At 35.1% G+C, this 25,271-nt stretch overlaps 1 protein-coding gene across 4 annotated transcripts in view; it reads right to left on the bottom strand.

The window, feature by feature from the left end:
- SPATA17 (spermatogenesis associated 17) overlaps positions 1–25,271 on the bottom strand; it is a 279,874-nt gene that overhangs the window by 215,384 nt on the left and 39,219 nt on the right. For all 4 annotated transcript variants that reach the window (XM_079107174.1, XM_079107176.1, XM_079107173.1 and 1 more), the window contains one exon: positions 6,900–7,003. In XM_079107174.1, coding sequence (XP_078963300.1) covers positions 6,900–7,003 — 104 coding nt within the window. The remainder of the gene's footprint in view (positions 1–6,899; positions 7,004–25,271) is intronic.

The following is a 25,271-nucleotide window of genomic DNA, read 5'->3' on the forward strand; positions in this document are numbered from 1 at the left end:
AAAAGAAATAAAATATACAAATGAAAAACTGGTAGAACAAAAAGGACAAATTTGCTATTCTGACCAATATATAGTGAAAGATTCCCCATCTCTCTTAATTATTATATAAGTAACATAATCAATAGCTTAAATTGTAGATATAATACAAAATTTTACATACTAAGGAGGACAATAATATGATAATCACAAACATACAGGAAAACTTTAGAAAATATTCCAAGTTCACTCAAGGAAGTTAAAAAAATACTTAGTGAATTTTGGAAACTTTCTTAATCTGAGAAACTACCAAAAATCTTTCTCTTTAAAATCAAGACCACCAAGATGCTATTCCATTTCTAGTCAACAGTATACAAAAGGTCCTAATCAATGAATAAGTTTTAAAAAGAAAATAAGGTTAGCATGAATCATACAGAACTATAATTATTTTAAAATGGCATAAAATTTATATTGAGAGCCCCCAAATCAATAGATTATTAAAAATCTTTAAGATTTTAGCAGTGTGACTGGATATAATATTGATAGAAACACTAACATTTCTATATTGTATAGTTCTTAAATCTAAGTTTTTAAAAGTTATTTACTTAGAAACAAAAAATAAGGTTACTAGAGAAATCAATTTAGTAGCTAATAAAATAATATTTTAAAACTTTACTCAAAGACGTTAAAGACTTGAAAGAGGTCTAAATGAGAGACGTGTTTAATCCACAAACTCAATATAGTACAGATGTCATTTCTTCTCAAACTAATCTACTTAATTACTGAAATTTCAATCACATTCTTCAGAGTGATAAGCATGGTGACACACTCCTATAGTCCCTATTATTTGGGAGATTGAAGCAGGAAGATTGCCAAATTCAAAACCAGCCTGGGCAATTTATGAAGACCCTGTTTCAAAATAAAGTTCTTCAAAAAGAGATTTGGGGGTGTAGCTAAGTGGTAAAGGGCTTGTCCAACATACATGAGGTCCTGGGTTCAATCCCCAGCACCTAGATAAATAAATAAATAAATATTATAAATAAATAAATATTGTTTGAATACATTTCTAATGACTGGACAATACACCAAACTTTAATTCCTTCCAAAAATATTGCTTATGGAAGTTTTGGAAGAATTTGATAGGCTGATAAGCTGATACTATAATATTTATATGGGAGAGCAAAGGCTACTAGAAAATCATGATACATACAAAGATATTTACTGTAGCTCTATCTTTGTGATAGCAAAAAAAAAAAAACTTATCCAGACAACTGACTGAAGCAAAGTTATGTTTTATTCACACAACGGAATCCTAGGAAGCCATTAAAATAGAAGAAAGTTCCTTAAGTATGGAATAATATTCAAATTGATATTTATAAGTGAAAAAAATCAAGTTGGAAAATAATATTTATGGTATAATTTTATTTTCTTAAATTGAATATATATATTTACGCACACACACATATATATATACACACACACACACATATACACACACACACATGCTCATATAGATTATTTCTAGAAATGTCACATGTTAAACTGGAAAAAAAAACATTTGCTTCATGTGAGGGAAATGAGGGCATAAGGGATAAGGGAAGAGAAAGACATTTTTATATTGGGCACTGAGAGAGAAAGAAAGGGAGAGAGAGTTTAAATAAACTATAAGTTTTTTTTTACATTCTAGAAGACTGGCATTATGCATCACTGGAGTAGGCTATTTGGTTTGGGAAAACACTTAGAGGGACTTTCTAATTAATAAAAATGAAGTCAGTGAGGCACCAAAGTATAAAAGAAAAACAAAGTTACTTGACATGAGAGCATAAAATGGAACTTTAAAGTTTTTTAAAGTCATTTGAGAATATCAGGGTGGGAGGGATGGAGTGGGGACCTCACACTACAAGAAATTCGGGGGGAAAATGATAGAGAATAACAAGGAAAAGGGTCGGAGAGACAAAAAGAAAAAGAAAGCAAGAAAGAAAAATTGTGAAATTAGTAATAAGTGGGGTCTTACGGAGCAAACAAAACTACAGGAAAATGATCCATGGTGGAGAAAATGTTAGGAATAATCTACATTATATTATGCTTTTAAACCACCACTTGCATTTTTCTCCTCCTCACCATTACCAGTGAAAAATCAATAGCAGCCTTCTATTGATGGTGCAGGGATTGAAAAGCATCAGACGCGGTGAGGAGCAGAAGGTCGGGTGGGGGCAAAAGGTAAATTCAGGAACTGAGTTAAATACAGAGTGAAAATGAGAATTCAAGAAAACACACCTTCAAGAGAAACAGAAAAGCTACAGAAGAACCAGAATATATTGAAAGGAGAGATTCATCAGATTTCGATTGGAGGATTAAATCATATTTATTTTGAATGTTAGAGTATAGGGTAACTTCAGAAAGTCAAGAGATTTCTAATACATTGTGTGACACATACCTGTAACAATTCTAAGAATTCAGCATACTTCCTGATATACAAAAACACGTATGAACATTTTAGGCTTTTATTATTTTTATGATATCCTCTTCATAAACTGTAAGTTCCATAAAGAATAGCCTGAGTGTCTCATATAAATTATGTATCCCCAACATTGAATCTAGCACCTGGTCCATATAGTAGTTGTTAAGTGAATACTTACTGTATAAAATCACAAATTATAAAGAGACAAAATGCCCCAATATTCTCAAAATTGAAGATACCTGATAAAGTTAAAAATACAAGGTCATTTCACTACCTCTGTCATTCATTCTTTCATTTAGTTAGCATTTAGTTAGCATATATTATCTTGGACTTGTGCTAGGCACTGAGGTTTCAAAGATAATTAAGTCAGAGTGTCCCCTTTTCCCTCATTGATTTCACACTACAAAGGCAAAGGCAAACAGTAAGTCAGTACAAAACCACAGGGTAGGTGGTTTCTACAGCTTTGCCTGAAAGTCTTTGGGCACTCAGATAAGGAGTACTCTAACTCTATTAACGATCTTCAAACAACAATATAAAGGATGATGAGGGACTTATACGGCAGATAAGAAGTAGAGAGAATGAATGTGCAAAGGCTCAGAAATCTAGAAAATTGATGCCTTTTATTTTGACAAGATGTTCTGTATGGTGAGCATAGAGAAGTGAAACTGGAAGGTCTATATGATAGTCTAAGGAATATCAACTTTATTATAAAGTCAATAGGGAATAATGAATTTGAAGCAGAAAAAATAATTTGATGAATAGCTCTTTTAACAATCTTTTGAAGAATGACAAAAACTGGGAAGAAAGAAAACTTAAAATATTCTTTTAAGAGTTCAGGTTGCTGGGCATTGTGGAGCACGTCCTTAATTCCAGCGGCTTGGGAGGCTGAGGCAGGAGGATCTCCAGTTCAAAGCCAGTCTCAGAAACTTAGCAAGGCACTTAGCAACTCAGCTAGACCCTCTCTCTAAATAAAATATAAAAAGAGGTCTGGGGATGTGGATGTGGCCCAGTGGTTAAGTGCCCCTGGGTTAAATCCCTGGCACCAAAAAAGAAAGAGAGAGAGAGAGAGTGTGTCCAGGCAACAAATTATAGAATCCTGTATTCAAAGAGTAAGTGATTTGGTGGAGGGCTTAACAATTTATGTGACAAATAGTGGATAGGGTAAGGGCACCTAGAATAAAAAGTGGCAAGTTTCATTTCTAATAAAGTTGAAGCCCAGGAACAGAGAAGGGTCATGAGTCACATACATACAAAGTTTAAGGAGTTCACATAAGCAAATCATAGCTTAAATATAAAATGATACAGAAAAATTTAGCAAGATAAGTTTGAAAAAGCATAGATATAATGATGAAGGTAAATGTTTTTGTTGTTGATGAAAAACCAAAATCCACTTATTTGCCTTTCAAGAACATGTAAAGTAAAATTAAATATATAAGGCCAAAACCTCAATAATTCTCTAAAGTAATATTTGTACCAAATATATTTTCTGACTATAATGTAATAAGCCTAGAAATAAATTTGTTTAATGATTAAACTACAAGTAAAAGCCCAAAAGCTAAAGATTGAAAAATGAATTCCAAATTAAGAATAAAAATGCAAATAAGAAATGAGAAAATTATATATCAAAATATATAGACTGTGGACAATATACACAAAGAAACAAGCAGTAACTTAAATACTTTAAGCTAAAAATCAATAAACATTTATAAAACAAGAACTAAAAGAAATTCCACATTAAGCAATACTAAGAAAATAATTCAATGTTTGTAATATCGAAACAAGGGGATTTCGACATCTCCAACAAGGAACTTATTTTCTAAAAAAGATATTTTGAACAATGATATAAATAATAATGTGAAAATTTTATAATAGTTATAAAATTTAAAAATAGTTATAATCTGTTGAGATAACAGATCAACAACAGTGGATTGTATTAAGCCTCTTTTATAATTAAATGTGTAAGTATAGGAATAAAATTATAACATTTAGTACGTGCTTATAAAATACCAGGTACTGTTTAAGTGCTTCAGAAATATTAATCCATTTAGTTCATAATAAGCTCATGTATAGTTCTATTTTCCTCTCTTTCTGGAAGAGGAGACTCTTAAGAAAAAGGAAAATAGAATTTGTCCAAAGTCATACTAAGTGGCAGAGGTCTGGGAAAATAGACACCAAAATGTTAATAGAGTCTATTTTTGAGTGACAGAATTATAGATGACTTTTTGTTTATTTTATGTCATCTGTATTTTTAGTTTTTATACAATACTCATATATTATTTGAAAAATAGTTTTTAAAAGATGAAAGCAAGATACATAGGAAATAAAAATAAGTAAAAAGACAAAATGTGAGAGGTGGTTCTTTGAAAAATAAGAATAAAATAGGTAAGTCTGATAATTTTGAGAAGAAACAAATTTAAATAATCAAAATTAAAATAAGAAATAAAATATAATAACAAAATACACATTTTAGTTACAATATTATTAATAATAGTATGTTTTTAATTATAAATAATATAGTCAATAAACTAAATAATTATCTACAAATAAATAAAATAATTTCTAATGGAGTTACAAAACTGTGAATGGAGGTTGGGAAATGTCAAAGCTATATCTTCTCCAAAAGGCTTTAGGTACACAAGAGTTTTATGATTTATTTCTTTTAAGCTTCTAAAGAACAGTAAGACCATGCCATGTAATTTATTCAGTTCATCTAATAAATATAGCCAAAACCGGGTGTCAAGACCTAACTATTACAACACAAAAAAATTTTAACCAATTATGCTTACAAAAGTGGATGTAAGTATCCTACATAAAATAATAATATAATCAAGTGATAAATCTAAAGAAGATTTTAATAATGGCCCAGTTGGATATATTCATAGAATACACAGATGATTTAATAATAATATATCTATTACCAAAATATACTTTTCTCTTTGCAATGCTGAGGATCATACCTCTATGAATATCAGTAAGTGAAAAAGAATATTCCAATGGATAATGGAGAATCATTTATTAAATTCAACTTCCATTAGTCTAAAAAACTCCAAGAGGTAGAAATAAAATAATAACTCTGTAATGTAATAAAAATACCACTATAAAACAAATTGTCATCACTGATACACTAGTGTCTAGAATTATCTCTACTGCAATATGAATGAAAACAAAGATTAATGGAAATACATGTCAAAGAGAAGATGTAAGCCTTTCCAAAACCACATTACTAATTGTCCACCTCCTTGAGGACCTTCTCCCATTTAAGGTTTGAATTAGGGTGAAGCAGGTAAGGGCCCTGAAATGTGAATTTTAAGGACATGCTTACACTCAGGGTTGTTGAAGTACAGGGCTGGCACTTGTAAGACCCTAACAGTGAGCACCTTCTTCAGTTGTGTGTCTTATAATCCTCTCTTGCCTCCTATTAATCCCCAAGCTGGCTCATATTTCTCTCTCTTTACTCTGCTACCTCTTTTGAGGGAAAAGCTTAAGTTAGCCATTTACAGAAACTTAGCCAGTCTTTAAACCTTTAGATTTCTCAAGAAGAAATTAAATAGCAATCTCCTGTGGTTCATGTGTTGTGAGTTTTCCTACCTTCATTGACTAAATCTGTATTGAAGCCATCCAAAACCTATATTGCTATTTCTAAAGAAATCAACTTAATGAATTTTCTATTGTTAATTTATAAAGACCAGACCCATTACAATACACACAAGACATTTAAAAGTTGAGAATTTAGTTTTCAGATATATCTTCTGATACATAGTATTTTAGGATTTCAGACAAAACTTTTTTAAACACATTATTGCCAATTGTTTGTAATTTCTATTTTAAAGAACTTTAAGAAACATAATGTATACAGAAACATTTTTGAGAGTAAAAGCCACTGTATAAATGCCAATTACTAATAATTATGATTTAATTTTAATGTAAATCTATTATAAGTATATGGTCACTTTACGTCATTAGAATGGAACATACCACTAAAGGAAAAAAAGCTATATTTTTAAAGCACAGTAATATTAAAATTCAACACATATGGCTTTGGAACAGCTGACTGAATAGTATTGCAATGTCTTTACATAAATCTACAGAAAATATCCTATAGTCTGTATCCAGGTACTAACTTCCTGCTGTTTAAAAAATAAAAACTGATAGTAAGATAGCCCTTTTAATATGTTCCATAATATTTTCTTTTTTGAGAGGTAAATTCTTGCTATTGAACATGCTTCTCAAAATATAGGGAGCTTAGCATATTTAACACTTCATCTATATATCACTGTACAGATAAAATTTACCTTCCTATGTAATAATTTTACAGAAACTGAAATATTTTGCATAGGACCAAGAAATAACATGCATAAATAATCTAATTTTAAGAAAGAACTTCTAAGTACAGTAATGACCAATTTCTATTGAAAAATATTTCCAAAATTTTCACTAGTAGATTAATGTTCATGCTACTTACCTAATTGCATCATTGGTCTCTGAAATAGCTCTGAGGTACTCTTTCAAATAATAATAATTAAAGCAGTACTTCCGAATCTTATAGCCTCGCCATCGTCTCTGAATCTATAGGTGTAAATAAAAGATAAAATATGTCATTTAAAATTTGTATTGAGGAAGGAAGGACTGTATAGAGGGAAAAGAGGGGTGGGGGGAAGGGAAAAAATAACAGAATGAATCAAATAACATTGCCCTATGTAAATTTATGATTTTTAATAAAAAAATGGAAAAAAAATAAAATAAAATTTGTATTGAAAGCACTAAATTTTTCCAAACCAATGTAATTACTTCTGAAAATTCATATTAAACAAAGCCTTAGACTTTTCCACTAATATAACAGTATATAAGTTGCAGAATTGTACTTGCAGAATTATTATAAAATATTTGAAAGATAAAAATAATTATAGCAATTACAATTTATTTAAAAATAGTTATAATTATTTCACAAACTATTAATCTGTAAAATTAGTTCTTAAAAGTTTTAAAAGTTGACCTGCACATTCCTACCATTTCTACACATCAGGCAAATGGAATTTTTCCACCCACCATTAACAATTGACTTGAAGACTACATTTGGTCTCATTAAAAATAAAATAAAAATTTTAATGAGTTGTTAAAAATTCAGTGGTACCAAAATCTTAAATAAAATGGTGTCTTGTATCTTAATCAAGGCATTTTAATATATTTTTAACAATAACCACATCAGTTAACATTATTGCTTTCTTATGTGCCAGGCACTATTCTAAGGGTTTTTCTTGTAGTTTTAGACTTCAGAACACTCGTTCTCACATTATTTATAGATGAGAAAATGCCACCAAAAAAGTTTACATAATTTTCCTATAATTATATAACTATCAGTGACAGATCAAGTAATCAAATTAAGTCTTTAGAGAATCCGTTCTCTTAGTCATTGTAATACAGCATAGGGAAGGAAGTAAAATACAATTTCAATCAATTAAAACTAAAAATTATCTCTTTTTTATATCTTCTACTGCAATTCAAGTAGTTTAAGTTTTACCAGAAAATATAATGTGTCTTTTTTAAGATGAGAAGAGAGTCAGAAGTGTAAGATAATGTACTTAACTGGGCTCCTAGATGTCATAGAAAAACCCAGCAATCATGAGACTCAATCTCCGTTAAGTTCTATATTTGGTAATACAACCTTTATTAGGACAACTTAAAACAAAAATGATAATGTATAATGTTAATTTTGTGGGGGAAACTTTAAACTTCTTTAATGGAGTAGAAAAACAAAAGCAAGCAATTATTAAGAAACATTAACTCTGCCTTCCATAAAAATTTAACTTCATTCCCTAAAATTTTCCATGTGTTTAATTGTATGTCTATATCAGTGATTCACATGTTCTAAATGAGTCTCCTGCAGTGTATGAAGTCTTTCCAATTTTGCACAGTTTGCCAGAGTGAGACAATATCTGTGTTCTCTAAACATATTTGTTATTTTAAATAGGAAGGAATAAAAGAGAGACAAGGCCCTAGTCCATTGGGTTTTATTCCCAAAGTCTACTCTTTCTTTGTAGCTAAAAGAAATGTAGGTAAAATATTTATAAGTGGAATGCTGAATCTAGAAAGAAAAATAGGAAAAATATTTTACTTCAATTCTGATTTTTTGTTTTTAAAGACAGAGTCTTTTAAAAGGAAAAATTTTATAATCATTATACAATCTGATATACAAAATGCAGAAATTTTAAAGTAGCATCTTAGTCAACCTCTCAGTATGAGAATGGATAAAATAACTGAAGATACACAAAACAACTTGTGAGTACAATTAAACCAGATACACCGGGGGGTTTTCAAGATGGCAGCCTAGAGGGTGGCTGCATTTCATGTTGCTCCAGGACTCAGGATTCAAAAGAGGAGATATTGAGACGCTTGGGACCAACTCAAAGCAGCCGGGTGACTCTCACCCCCTGGGGGGGCATACCGGATGGGACGGGGGTCCCGGAACGCAGGAAACTTTGTGAAGTAGAACTGCCGGCGAGACGCCCCTCCCCCCGCTGGAGCAGTGAACTCGGACAGCTGGGAGCGCCGTAAAGGAGGCCGCTCGGCACAGCGCTGGGACTCGGAGCAGCCACTGGGGCTCCGGCGGCTGCCCAGGGGAAGAGTGGCGAGGAGAACTGTGTGGACTCAGGACACCGGGGCCTGCCCTGAGGAGGAGGAGAGGAGCGTGGCCACTTGGATTCGGAAAGACTGCACCAGAGCTACAGGCGGTTGCCAGAGGAGAAGCTGCGCGGCGAGCTGTTTGGAATCAGAACGACGCTTCTGAACACCGGGGCCTGCCCTGAGGACTAGGAGGAGGAAGAGGAGCGCGGCCGCTTGGATTCGGGTGACTACACCAGAGCTACAGGCGGTTGCCAGAGAAGGGGCTGCGTGGCGAGCTGTTTGGACTCTGACCACTTCTGAACCCCGGGGCCTGCCCGGAGGAGTAGGAGAAGGAGGAGGAGGAGCGCAGCAGGTCCTTTGGACTCGCAGTGACTGCATTAGCGCTCCAGGCGGCTGCTCAGAGGAGAAGGCGAGTGGTGAGTTGTTTGGTCTTAAAGTGACAGCTCCTAAACACAGGGGGGCTGCCTGGAGGAGAAGCGTGGTGGGACGCTTGGTCTTGAGTGGCCGCACCTGAGCTCTGGGCGGTGCCCAGAGGACCCGTGCAGCGGGTCACGTGGATTCAGAGCCACTCAGAGGGACTGCTCCTGAACACCCGGGGGGTTATCTGGAGAAGGAGGAGGAACGGGGAGGGTCACTTCGACTCGGAGTGATTGATTGCCCCGGGCTACGGGTGGTTGGTGGGAGGAGGAGGCACGAAGTGAGTTTCTTGGACTCCTAGTGACCACACCGGCATACTGGGCGGCTGTCTGGAGGAAGAGGCCTGTGGCGGGTCTCTGGGACTCAGAGCGATTGTTCGGGGCCACAGGTGGCTGCTCAGAGGAGGGGCCACGCAGCCAGGCGATTAGGTGCAGAGCAGGGTCCCAGGATCTAGGAGGCTTCTGGGTGGAAGAGCCGCACAGAGACAGGCTTAGGGCTGAGCGAAGGTTCCAGGCCTGTGGGCAAATTCTCTGAGGAGGGGCAGCCTAAGGAGATTCATCTGCGAAGGGTGAGGCTCCCAGGCCCAGGAGGTAGGGCCGGGCCCCTGGAAACTTTGCAGAGGAAGGCAGCCCAGCCCAGGCAGTAGCTGTAAATTGAGGGGAACCTCTAGGAGGAAACTGACCAGCGAGACCTCCCCACTGGGTGAGTCTTCCCTGCCTGGTGAGGTTTCCCCACAAGGACGGTAAAACCAGAGACACAGGCCCAAACAGGCCTTGCCTCAGCCCACAGCCTAGGTCCCCTTTGGATGACCATTGGTCAACAAGTGGAGGCACCTCTGCCCACTAGCAGGGAATATACCCCACCTGAAGGCCACCACTCCTAGAGAGGCAGCTTCCTTGTGGAGCACCGCATTATCAACTTCCTCCAAGACTTCAGCCTACTGAAGGCTAAGAGGGGATATATATAGAAATCTTCAGGGACATTGTAAATCAACAGAGGAAATCTGCAATATCTCAGCGGTCCACTGATACCTGAACAATATGAGAAAACAAGGAAAGAAAATGATGCAAACAAATCTAGATGTTACATCAATAAAACCCAATGACAGCATGGCAGAGGAAAGGACAGAAAAGGAGTTCAGAATGTACATAATTAAAATGATCAGAGAAGCAAACGATGAGATGAAAGAGCAAATGCAAGCATTGAATGATCGCACCAATCGACAGTTAAAAGAGCAAATACAGGAAGCAAAAGATCATTTCAATAAAGAGTTAGAGATATTGAAAAAAAACCAAACAGAAATCCTTGACATGAAGGAAACAATAAACCAAATTAAGAACTCCATAGAAAGCATATCCAATAGGATAGAACACCTGGAAGACAGAACCTCAGACATTGAAGACAAAATATTTAACCTTGAAAACAAAGTTGAACAAACAGAGAAGATGGTAAGAAATCATGAACAGAATCTACAAGAACTATGGGATATCATGAAAAGGCCAAATTTAAGAATTATTGGGATTGAGGAAGGTCTAGAGAAACAAGCCAAAGGAATGAACAACCTATTCAATGAAATAATATCAGAAAATTTCCCAAATCTGAAGAATGAAATGGAAAATCAAGTTCAAGAGGCTTATAGGACTCCAAATACACAAAATTACAACAGACCCACACCAAGGCACATTATAATGAAAATACCTAACATACAAAATAAAGACAGAATTTTAAAGGCTGTGAGAGAAAAGAACCAAATTACATTCAGGGGGAAACCAATACGCATATCAGCAGATTTTTCAATCCAGACCCTAAAAGCTAGAAGGTCCTGGAACAACATTTTTCAAGCCCTGAAAGAAAATGGATGCCAACCAAGAATCTTATACCCAGCAAAACTTACCTTCAAATTTGACGATGAAATAAAATCCTTCCATGATAAACAAAAGCTAAAAGAATTTACAAAAAGAAAGCCAGCATTACAGAACATTCTCAACAAAATATTCCATGAGGAAGAGATGAAAAACAAAGAAGCAAATCAGCAAAGGGAGGAATTATCCTAAAGGAATTGTCAAATAAAGGAGGAAACAAGTTGTGTCAAACAAATAAATAAACAAAATTTTAAAAATGAACCAAATGACCGGGAAACCAAATCATTTCTCTATAATAACCCTGAATGTTAATGGCCTGAATTCATCAATCAAAAGACATAGACTGGCAGACTGGATTAAAAAGAAAGATCCAACAATATGTTGCCTGCAAGAGACTCACCTCATAGAAAAAGATACCCATAGATTAAAGGTGAAAGGATGGGGAAAAACATACCATGCACATGGGCTCAGCAAAAAAGCTGGAGTATCCATCCTCATTTCCGATAATGTGGACTTCAAGCCAAAGTTAGTCAGAAGGGATAAAGAAGGTCATTTCATACTGATTAAGGGAAGCATAAATCAGCAAGATATAACAATCATAACCATCTATGCCCCAAACAGTGGCTCATCTATGTATGTCAAACAAATCCTTCTCAATTTCAGAAACCAAATAGACCACAACACAATAATACTAGGTGATTTTAACACGCCGCTCTCACCACTGGACAGATCTTCCAGACAAAAATTGAACAAAGAAACCATAGATCTCAATAACACAATCAATAATTTAGACTTAACGGACATTTATAGAATATACCATCCAACTAAGAGTGAATACACTTTCTTCTCAGCAGCACATGGATCCTTCTCTAAAACAGACCATATATTATGCCACAAAGCTAATGTTAGCAAATACAAGAAGATAGAGACACTAGCATGTATTCTATCAGATCATAATGGATTGAAGTTAGAAATAAATGAAAGAGTAAAACACAGAAACTATTCCAACATCTGGAGATTAAACAATATGTTATTATATGATGAATGGATAACAGAAGATATTAGGAAGGAAATTAAAAAATTCTTAGAGGTAAATGAGAACAAAGAAACATCATATCAAAATCTCTAGGACACTATGAAAGCAGTACTTAGAGGGAAATTTATTTCATGGAGCGCATTTAATAAAAGAAGTAAAACTCAACAAATAAACAACCTAACACTACAGCTCAAAGCCCTAGAAAAAGAAGAACAGAACAGCACCAAAAGTAGTAGAAGACAGGAAATAGTTAAACTCAGAGCTGAAATCAATGAAATTGAAACAAAAGAAACAATACAAAAAATTGACAAAATAAATAGTTGGTTCTTCGAAAAAATAAACAAAATTGATAAACCTTTAGCCACACTAACAAAGAGAAGACGAGAGAAAACCCAAATCACTAAAATTCGGAATGAACAAGGAAATATCACAACAGACAGGATGGAAATACAAAACATAATTAGAAGCTATTTTGAAAATCTATACTCCAACAAAATAGAAAATTTCGAAGACATCAACAGGTTTCTAGAGACATATGAATTGCCTAAACTGAATGAGGAGGACATAAACAATTTAAATAGACCAATTTCAAGTACTGAAATAGAAGAAGTCATCAAAAGCCTACCAACAAAGAAAAGTCCGGGACCAGATGGGTTCTCAGCCGAGTTCTACAAAACCTTTAAGGAAGAGCTCATTCCAATACTTCTCAAAGTATTCCATAAAATAGAAGAGGAGGGAACCCTCCCAAACTCATTCTATGAAGCCAATATCACACTGATACCTAAACCAGACAGAGACTCATCAAGGAAAGAAAATTTCAGACCAATATCCTTAATGAACATCGACGCAAAAATTCTCAACAAAATTTTAGCAAATCGCATACAAAAACATATTAAAAAGATAGTGCACCATGATCAAGTGGGTTTCATCCCAGGGATGCAAGGTTGGTTCAACATCAGGAAATCAATAAACGTAATTCACCATATTAATAGACTTAAAGTCAAGAATCACATGATTATTTCAATAGATGCAGAAAAAGCATTTGATAAAATACAGCACCCCTTCATGCTCAAAACACTAGAAAAAATAGGGATAGTGGGAACATTCCTTAACATTGTAAAGGCCATTTATGCTAAGCCCATGGCTAATATCATTCTAAATGGTGAAAAACTGAAAGCATTCCCCCTAAAAACTGGAACAAGGCAGGGATGCCCTCTTTCACCACTTCTATTCAACATCGTTCTTGAGACTCTGGCCAGAGCAATTAGACAAACCAAAGAAATTAAAGGGATACGAATTGGGAAAGAAGAACTCAAACTATCCCTGTTCGCTGATGACATGATTATATATTTAGAGGAACCTGGAAATTCCACCAGAAAACTCTTAGAACTCATAAGTGATTTCAGTAAAGTAGCAGGTTACAAGATCAATGCCCATAAATCCAACACATTTTTATACATAAGTGATGAATCTTCAGAAAGAGAAATTAGGAAAACTACCCCATTCACAATAGCCTCGAAAAAAATAAAATACCTGGGAATCAATCTCACAAAAGAGGTGAAAGACCTCTACAATGAGAACTATACAACACTAAAGAAAGAAATTAAAGAACACCTTAGAAGATGGAAAGATCTTCCATGTTCTTGGGTAGGAAGAATTAATATTGTCAAAATGGCCATACTACCTAAAGTGCTATACAAATTCAATGCAATTCCAATTAAAATCCCAATTGTGTACCTTACAGAAATAGAGCAAGCAATTATGAAATTCATCTGGAAGAATAAGAAACCCAGAATAGCTAAAGCAATCCTTAGCAGGAAGAGTGAAACAGGGGGTATTGCAATACCAGATCTTCAACTCTACTACAAAGCAATAGTAACAAAAATGGCATGGTATTGGTACCAAAATAGACAGGTAGATCAATAGTACAGAATAGCGGACACGGACACAAACCCAAATAAATACAATTTTCTCATACTAGACAAAGGTGCCAAAAATATGCAATGGAGAAAAGATAGCCTCTTCAACAAATGGTGCTGGGAGAATTGGAAATCCATATGCAACAGAATGAAACTAAACCCATATCTCTCACCATGCACGAAACTAAACTCAAAATGGATTAAGGACCTCGGAATCAGACCAGAGACCCTGCAGATTATAGAAGAAAAAGTAGGTCCAAATCTTCACCTTGTTGGTCTAGGACCAGACTTCCTTAACAGGACTCCCATAGCACAAGAAATAAAAGCTAGAATCAACCACTGGGATAGATTCAAACTAAAAAGCTTTCTCTCAGCAAAGGAAACTATCAGCAATGCGAAGAAAGAGCCTACAGAGTGGGAGAATATCTTTGCCAATCATACTTCAGATAGAGCACTAATCTCCAGAATCTATAAAGAACTCAAAAAACTCTACTCCAAGAATTCAAATAGTCCAGTCAACAAATGGGCTAAGGAAATGAATAGACACTTCACAGAAGAAGATCTACCAGCAATCAACAAACATATGGAAAAATGTTCAACATCTCTAGTAATAAGAGAAATGCAAATCAAAACCACCCTAAGATTCCATCTCACCCCAATTAGAATGGCGATTATCAAGAATACGAGCAACAACAGGTGTTGGCGAGGATGTGGGGAGAAAGGTACACTCATACACTGCTGGTGGGGCTGCAAATTAGTGCAGCCACTCTGGAAAGCAGTGTGGAGATTCCTTAGAAAACTTGGAATGGAACCACCATTTGACCCAGCTATCCCACTCCTTGGCCTATACCCAAAGGACTTAAAATCTGCATACTATAGAGATACAGCCACATCAATGTTCATAGCTGCTCAATTCACAATAGCCAGACTGTGGAACCAACCTAGATGCCCTTCAATTGATGAGTGGATAAAGAAACTGTGGTATATATATACAATGGAATATTACTCAGCCATAAAGAATGATAAAATTATGACATTTGCAGGCAAATGGATGAAATTGGAGAATATCATGCTAAGTGAGATAGGCCGATCTCAAAAAGCCAAAGGACGAATGATATCGCTGATAAGTGGAGGATGACACATAATGGGGGGGAGGGAAGGGTTAGAGTTAGGGTTAGGGAGGGGGGCAAGTATGGAGGAAGGAACTACTGTATAGAGGGTAAAGAGGGGTGGGAGGGGTGGGGGGAAGGGAAAAAATAACAGAATGAATCAAACAACATTGCTCTATGTAAATTTATGATTACACAAATGGTATGCCTTTACGCCATGTACAAACAGAGAAACAACATGTATCCCATTTGTTTACAATAAAAAAAAAAAGAAAAAAAAAAAAACAAAACCAGATACACCAATTCTAGAACTTAACTAAATAATATAGCAATGCAATGTAACAAAGTTATACGAATAACTTTTCAAATTATCTTTCTTTAGAAATCAAGTCTGTAAATAAATACCAATTTTTCTAAAATCATATAATTCTCAATATAGAAACTCTCCCTAATTGACCAAAATCATATTATGACTGGCAAAGAAGAGGAATTGACAAGAAGCACTTTCTAATGAAATAGAATAATTAATAGAAATATGGATATATAAAGTATACATGCACATAAGTGATTATTTTCCTGGATCATCTCATTTAATCTTACAGCATCAATCTGAAGTGGGGATTATTATTAACCTCACTTTATAGAAGAGGAAATTGATGCTTACAGAGGTTAAATAATGGCAGAAGGTCACAGTACTGGTTGGATGACTCCAAGTGTTTCAGCATGCTTTTATCACATATGCAGTAATACTATGATTATAAAATAGAACACATAAACATGTATACTAGTAGAAAATTATCCTCAGCAATATTAGTGACTTGGGTTGCACAAGGAAAACTATTATGTTATCAAACAGTACTCAGGAAGGGACTGCCTATGACATGAAGATGTCACTGAATTATAAATAAAACAAGATTAAGGGTGCCAGAAAACATCAAAGGAGTATTGAGAGGAGTGATAATTGTGTCTATGATCAGGTAATATTAGATTAGCAGGTATGTTCATTTCTGAGAAAACAGGTCTGTAACTGGCTGAAATTGGCTGAAAATTTTGTGCTAAAATAAGAATTTCCTGTACCAAAGGGAGAAAAAAAAAGCCAGTGGCACGGGCTTCTTCCCTCTTCAAATCCAGCAGCAACTGAAAGTAGTCCCATCTACACCCAGAGAGAATGCAGCCTTCTAATAATCTAATATCCCAGACATCTACCCAAAGGCTACTAAAAATTCCCTTCCAAGACAAATCCATTCACAATTAGGTATGAAAGGGCATAATAAGTAAGTGATGGTTAAGGTAACAAATTAAAACTCATTCAGACTAAAGTATAATCAATCAATCTTTAAATGGTTTTGTCCAAGATGAGTGAGTAAGAAGAGCTGGAAGCAACTGATCATCTGAGTAGGTAAAGAAGCTGCCATCAGGGAAACGAAGGATCTAAAATTTATTGAGCTCCTTCCAAATGCCAGGTATTATGCTGTTTAACTCTTACAACATCTTTGTGAATAGGGCATGATCTCCACATTAAAAATGAAGAAACTGAGGTTAAGTAATTTGCTCAAGGTCATATAACCAGTAAGAGTAAATGGCAGAGTCAGGATACAAACCCAGATCTGTCTTACTCTGAAGTCCATGCTTTTTCACTAATATCAATATACTGTATAAAGAGAAAAAGAGTGTGCATGTTCTTTAGTTCCATTTTTATTAAAGAATGCCCAGTTTAAGCAATATTTAGATGATTTTAAAATACATAACATAGATGAGATTGTACTATATACTGTACTTCCTATTATAGGCAAAGATGACATCCTGAATTTTGCCAAATTTTCTATTGCTATTCCAGTACTACTGAATAAGCTGAATATTTTTTAAAGTACTGTCAAGAGGCAAGATGAATTTTATTAATTTTTTTCTTAATTTTAAGGTGAATGGGTTATAATTTCTAAAAAAAAAAATTAGGAAAAATGGCTAGTATTCATGTCCTTCAAAGTAATTAGCAACTTTCAGAAGTGATTGGATAAAACAATTATTGTCATTGATCAGCTGTGAATAGATAATTTTAAACAAAGTCAGTGTGTGCTCAGCAGATTACAGCTTGTTAACGGGCAAGTTCTAAATGACCTCTTAAGCTAGTCAAATCAATGATGCATATTCCTCATTAAGTAACATCAAAATGTAAGTGGTCTTATAAATAATGTTTATTTTAAGCACTAAAACAAATGGAAAAACCTTGAGATATCAAAAGCCATCTGCTCATAGGAAACATTTTTCTCCATTGAGTTTATTTTTATTCCTAAAAATTCATAATAATTGTAACACCACAGAAAGGGAGAAAAGAATGTATTCAGGCCCAAAATTAAAATAAAGATAGAAAACAAATTCATTGATAATAACCCACCTATTGTTAATGCTCAAATGCATGTGAGAGCATAGAAGTAGGATTTAGATATTCTCAATTCTACTTTTATGTATCAGATGGCTCAAACATTTCAGAACACTATACAATAAACAGAAAAAAGTGGTTTTACTAAGTTTTTACAGATAGGGACCTTAAAAATATAGTAAAGAGTAGTAATACAGCACAAGTTTTCATTCAAGGTATTACTGAATTATCATGTCAAAACTATATATGTGAAAGTATATATTTATAGTATATGAAAATATAGTTTCATATATAGAATTATGAAAATCACAACAAAATATTTCTATCAGAAAATTTTGGATAATTATCACATGTACCATTTATTTTCTTCAATATTTTGTTTCTTCACTTTATATGTCCTTTCTGTACAAATCTATCTAAACATTTCAGAGTGATATTTGTACTAGAAGTAGAAGGGGAAGAGAAGAAATATTATTTGGCATTGTGATAGAAAACATCATCAGGTAAAAGCTTGGGATTATCTAAATGACCGCTTTTTCCCTTCTCTTAGGTTGACATTTTGAAGTACCTGTCTTTGTGTGAATAAAACTATGTGCTATTCATTCTGAATTTACAAAAAGTAATATAATATCCAGTTTTATATGAAACTTTCAGTATCTTTTTACTAAAAAATCTACATATATATTTCTATCAAATCTTGGAGGTCTTTATTCTAAACATTTATGTTTATTTCATAGTACTATAAACATGAAAATAGGATTATACATAGTTTACAAGGTTGAGATGAATGTATATATGGTATTTATTTAGCCACTTGTAATAAATCAATAAGTCAATAATTTTTTCTTATATTTTATATTTTATACACAAGAAGTAAAAACAAACTGGGAAGTCAATGTTGCTAGCTATATTAATTTTTGTGGATTAAATTTTTTATTATATGGATCCATAGCAACATGGAGAAAAAAGTCATTAAAGTTATAGTACTTTGAAATTTCTTGGGAGATCCAAGATGGCAGACTAGAGGGAGGCGTTCCTTGTCACTCCATAACTCGGGTTGCAAGCAGAGGATATCTGTTTCTTGGTGAGGTAGTTTCTGCTGCTTATCGATCCCCTGCTGTTTATCCCATTTGTCTACTGTGATCACCTGCAGTCTGCCAGCATATCGACTACTTTTTGAGTGCAGACTGCTCTCTGTCTGGCGCCTACCATCTGCCATTTGCCTGCCGCTTGCCAGTCCATCGCCTGCCTTTCACCTACCCATCACCCACTGCCCGAGGTTCACCTACATATCATCCAACAGCAGTCAGCAGACTGACCACAGACCGCCAGTGTAGCACCAGCTGCCTGCTGTTGCCTGGAAGTTCACTGTCACAGCACCTGCAGGTTTGATTACACGTGGCTGCCGCCATTTTGAGATAACAGCCAGGAGTTGTAGGACCCCTGGCCGGACTGACTGAGCCCTGTCTCCAGGATCCCTCAGCCAGACCCATCACTCCCTGCCTCTGGGGTCCTCATATCGGCTGACTGCTCCCTGCCACCAGGACCCCCAGACCAACTGATTGCACCCCGCCTCCAGGATCCCGCAACCAGACCGACCACACCCCACCTTCAGGACCTCCAGCTGGCCATGCCCACACTCTGAGCTACAGTTCCCCATCTGCCAACACATTTGGAAGCCAGAGTGGCCATATTGGATAATCCTGGAAGATGTAACTCCCATCTTTAGGTGGGGCAAATCTCATCCTGAGACACCTGCTGGAGACTGGAAGCTCATTGTCAGGTATCTCTCATACATCAGGTTACTGAAGACTAGGAGGTTTGAATACTATATGACTGTTATAGCGTAGATTTTCTTTTTTCTCCTTATTGAAAAATTTTGTTTTTATTTCTTTTACTTTTCTCGCTCTCTTATCCTTTGTTTACCTGTTCCCTCAGTCTTTTTCTCCCTTTTCCCATGCTAACAATCAACTTCTTTTGATTACACTATCACTCTTTCTATGATCTAGAATTTCTATATATTCTTTTCTTATCCCATTAACAGCTACATCCTACACCCCTCCACATCCTTTTTGTCCTTCTTTAGAAACTGTAGACCTTATTGCAAATCTATTTGTTATACTGAAGATAATAATTGAATTCATTCTGTTTATTATGACAATATTGTTAACATCCTCGTAGGAGCTATTTGGTTTCAGGTTGCATACTGTCTGAACTGGGCACTGCTAATATTGATCTCTCCCTTAAAGAAAAGGTTTTAGAAGCCTATAGTTTCACTATAAGCTTATAGGGGGGAAACTGTAATACCCCAGATCTGCACTGCTAGAGGGGAAGATATATGAACAACATGAAAAAACAAGGGAAGAAAATGATCCAAACAAACCTAGATTCTATATTAATAGAATCCAGTTACAGTATGGTAGAAGAAATGTCAGAAAAAGACTTCAGATTATAGATGATTAAAATGATTCATGAAGCAAAGGATGAGATAAGAGAGCAAATGCAGGCAATGTATGATCACACCAATAAGCAGTTGAAAGAGCAACTGCAGGAAGCAAAAGATTATTTCAACAAAGAGATAGAGATTCTCAAAAAAAAAAAAAAAATGGAAATCCTTGAAATGAAGGAAACAATAAACCAAAGAAAAAACTCAATGGAAAGCATCACCAATAGACTAGACCACTTGGAAGACAGAAACTCAGACAATGAAGACAAAATGTTGAATCTTGAAAATAAAGTTGACCAAACAGAGAAGATGGTAAGAAATCATGAACAGAACCTCCAAGAACTATGGGACATCATGAAAAGACCAAATGTAAGAATTATTGGGATTGAGGAAGGCACAGAGATACAAACCAAAGGAATAAACAACTTATTCAATGAAATAATATCAGAAAATTTCCCAAACCTGAAGAATGAAATGGAAAACCAATCACAAGAGGCTTACAGAATACCAAGTGCACAAAATCACAACAGATCCACACCAAGACATATTGTAATGAAACAAAATAAAGATAGAATTTTGAAGGCTGTGAGAGAAAAGCATCAGATTGCATATAGGGGGAAACCAATACAGATATCAACAGATTTCTCAGCCCAGACTCTAAAAGCTAGAAAGGCCTGGAACAACATATTTCAAGTTCTGAAAGAACATGGTTGCCAACCAAGAATCCTATACCCAGCAAAACTAACCTTCAGATTTGAAAATGAAATAAAAGAAATAATTTACCATATATTATGGCTTTTACTCTTGTATATTTAAAATAGAGTTCAATTAATAAAATGTCACTTATACTTAAAGTTCCAAGAAGGAGAAGGAAAGGAAATTAAAATTTCTTGAGGAAGACCCTGTGAAATTACACCTATTCCTCATAATAGTTCCATTTCACAGATGACAAAACTGTGTACCAGGAGGCTAAGTGGACTTGTTTGAGGTTTCCTAGATGATGAAAGACACTGGGTATATATCATTCTAATGCTTATGCCCATCTTAGTGGACCAAATGCTACATTGCTCATTATTATCTGTAAAGGACTTGATAAATATAAATTGTTATATTGCCTACACCTTGCATTCAGCCAAATACATCAACCTCAGAAACACAGTGTCTAATGAAGAATGTTCCTGCTACTTTTAAGTGGATCCATATTTTTTTAATTGCAGCCAGATGCTCCTGGTTTGATGGCATTCAAAACTAGAATATGAAATGTGATAAAGCAAATGTTTGAAAAAAAAAAAAAAAAGAAAAGAAATTTCTTAAAGTGGTCTTTAGTGTTCTTCTTGTTGATACCTTTTATTTTCCTTAAACATTTCAATCTGAACTAAAATATTTTGGGGAACTAAAATCAAGTCAAATCATTTAAAATAAGTATAATAGTAAATAATAAATTGAAATTCAGATTCCAGCAGAATTTCACTAAGTATATGTGATGGGTCATTAACATGTACAAGGGCTCTAGAGTAAAAGGAATTCCACAATAAAACAATCAGTTTCATCTGTAGCTCTTCAAAACTCTATAAACTTTAGATTATTTCCATTTTTCATTTCAATAAAATTTTGAAACTGAAAAGAAAAAGCATAATGGAACATATTTTATATGGCAGATCTCTAAAATGTTGCAAACCAGCACTTCTTGAGATATGTATTCCTGTTTTGCTCCAGTTCTCCTAGAATAGACAGGCATACAAGGACTCAGGAGGTATGATTTCCAAAGGCATTAGGAGGAATAAATATTTCCCCAAGAGCCATTGTTAAATTATACATCCTGATTGTATTTAGATTACTGAGGACTTTATATTCTGAAAGTTACTTTATATAGAAAATGAGCAATCAAAACTACCCTAAGATTTCATCTCACCCCAATTAGAATGGCGATTATCAAGAACACAAGCAACAATAGGTGTTGGTGAGGATGTGGGGAGAAAGGTACACTCATACATTGCTGGTGGGGTTGCAAATTACTGCAGCCACTCTGGAAAGCAGTATGGAGATTCCTCAGAAAGCTTGGAATGGAACCACCATTTGACCCAGCTATCCCACTCCTTGGCCTATACCCAAAGGACTTAAAATCAGCATACTACAGAGATACAGCCACATCAATGTTCATAGCTGCTCAATTCACTATAGCCAGATTGTGGAACCAACCTAGATGCCCTTCAGTTAATGAATGGATAAAGAAACTGTGGCATATATATACAATGGAATATTACTCCACCATGAAGAATGATAAAATTATGGCATTTGCAGGCAAATGGATGAAATTGGAGAATATCATGCTAAGTGAGATAAGCCAATCTCAAAAAACTAAAGGACAAATGATCTCGCTGGTAAGCGGATGATGACATGTAATGGGGGGTAGAAGGGGTTAGCATTAGGGTTAGGGTTAGGTTTAGGGTTAGGGATAAGGAGGGTGGTAAGAATGGAGGAAGGAAGGACTGTATAGAGGGAAAAGAGGGGTGGGAGGGGTGGGGGGAAGGAAAAAAATAACAGAATGAATCAAACAACATTGCCCTATGTAAATTTATGATTACACAAATGGTATGCCTTGACTCCACGTACAAATAGAGAAACAACATGTATCCCATTTGTTTAAATAATAAAAAAAGAAGAATCTAAAAAAAAAAACTACCATTAAAAAAAAAAAAAAAGCTTTAACTTCATGTGTATTTTCCCTACAAAATGTATAATAATGAATTCACATTTTCCAGGTTTTCTGTAAGTTGAACCCACAGGGAGTTAATGATGGGGAATATAATTGCACTCTACATTTCTAGAGTAGGGACTGACAAACTGCAGCCTGTGGGTCAAACCAGTCTGACACATGTTGGTAAGTAAAGTTTTATTGGCCAACTACAAAAAAAAAAAAAAAAAAAAAAAGAAAGAAAGAAAATGAGCAAAAGTTAAAGGTAATAGTCCTAGTAGCAATTTTGTGGGCTCCTTAAGTTTTATTGTTTTTGTTTTTATAGGTTTTTTTTTTTTTAATTGTGCCCAGGTTATCTTTACTTAGCAGAATTTCTTTTTTTAAATACCATTTTATTTATTTTTATGTGGTGCTGAGGATCAAACCCAGTGCCTCACGCATGCCAAGCAAGAGCTCTGCTAGTCCCAGCCCATCCTAAAGTTTTATTTTTAAAAGTGAGACTTCCCTCTTCTTTTCCATTAGTGCTTTAGGGTCCAAAAGAGGCATAATAGAGGTACAAATAAAACCATCTAAGACCTTGGATCACAAGATTTTGTGTAATCTTTAAAATAGGAAATAAATGACAATTTCTCTTTTACATATCGTTTGCTATTTCCTCCATAAAAATTGTTTAACTTTGTTCTAAGAGGGGTGTTTCATGGAGGGATATAATAGGTGACAATTCCTTATGCTGTGGAATAGGAATATGTGAAGGCCAATGCATGAATATTCCTCTATATGGTAAAGATTTTCATCCTAGGACATCCAAATCTGCCTAGGAGGAGAAGCATGTAACACTGAATTGGGATGCCTCAACTTAGTCACCTATTAACTGTCATTAAATTTAAAATTCTATTAAACATAGCCTAGCAGTAAGGATGCTCATAAATTGTTAGTGAACTCAGTTATCCAAGAAACCCCTACAAGCTTGGTTCAGGGTTGATACGGTTATTTGTATCCAAATTTTGAAAAATAGAGAAAAGTTTGAAAGTAAAAGCAAAATTACATGTGATCAGAATTGTCAGGAACTTGGGAGGGTACCATACAACTTGGGTTCATGGTCACTTACTAGCTTTGTGATTTGGGAAAGATCCTCTATTCCCTCATCTTTCAAATTGTAATCATTATACCTGCCTTAGAGAGTTGGTTTTGAGGATTACAGAGAAAACTTAAAATATTTAAAAATACTTAGAATAATGCCTGGTCAGTGGTAACTGCTATATAATTGCTAAATCTTATTATTTACCAGTGGTTCTGATTTATGAAATTTGATAGCATATGATATGGTAATATGTTTCTTGCCAGGCCTCAGAGATACATATCTCTCACTGGAAGTCAGTCTGATTAAGATATATTCAGTTATGTATCAGCTATAGCTATTCATCTTTAGGTAGTTCCAAAATTAGACTCCTTCTATTGGATAGATGCAGTCCTTAGCAACTAGGTTGAGAATGAATGTATGTGGGGTTTGTCTTAGGTTATTTTCCCCCTAAAAAATTGACGAATTAGGCATAGGATATATCCCATTCCACATAGAAGATTTCATCGGTCGGGTTGACCAGAAAGTAAAAGAAGATAAAACACTTACGTATTGAGAACCATGAATCAAGGTTCTGGGAAAAAGGGTAAAATAATAAACCTTAGGATGGATGGAATAGTTCCATCAAATCAACTTTTCCTTTTACCTGGGGATATTTTTAAATAGTTTTTCAACATGTGGAGTAATTCTTCCCCTCATCTAGTGTCTTTATAGTATTATTAGGAACCGGAGTCTCTAGCTTCAAGTATTGGGTAGGTTTGAGGTGACATCTACATGCTTATGTATATATGCTCACTACTATCAGAAATAGAGGTTCAGCGCACTGGGGATGCAACTCAGGAGTAAAGCCCTTGCCTAGCATGCAAAAGAAAAAAAAAAAAAAAAAAAACCCTGAATTAAATCCCCAGAACCACAAAAACAAAACAAAGCAAAAACAAAAGCCAACTGAGCATAAGTTCTGTTCCACACTGTAAGAAGATATTAAATTGTCTATCTAGATGGGATCAGTAGAAAAATGAGTTGAGCAACTGAACCAGATCATGCATTCATATGATCTCTTTGCTATCCAAAGGGAGAGCAAGCTGAAAAGAAAAACTAGGGACCAAATTTAAATGGGGTCCATAATAGTGGCCAAGATGCCAGAGGACAAGCAGAACTCTAATCTCTAAGTCAAATTGGAGACTAAAAAGGAAATAAAGTGTCACACTGAGAAACAGGAGGAATAGGGTCCCAGGAGCTAAGATAAAAATTTACTGAGCAATTTATTGCTGTAT

The sequence above is a fragment of the Sciurus vulgaris genome, assembly GCF_902686455.1.
Source record: "Sciurus vulgaris genome assembly, chromosome: 12".
In the NCBI taxonomy this organism is placed as follows: domain Eukaryota; kingdom Metazoa; phylum Chordata; class Mammalia; order Rodentia; family Sciuridae; genus Sciurus; species Sciurus vulgaris.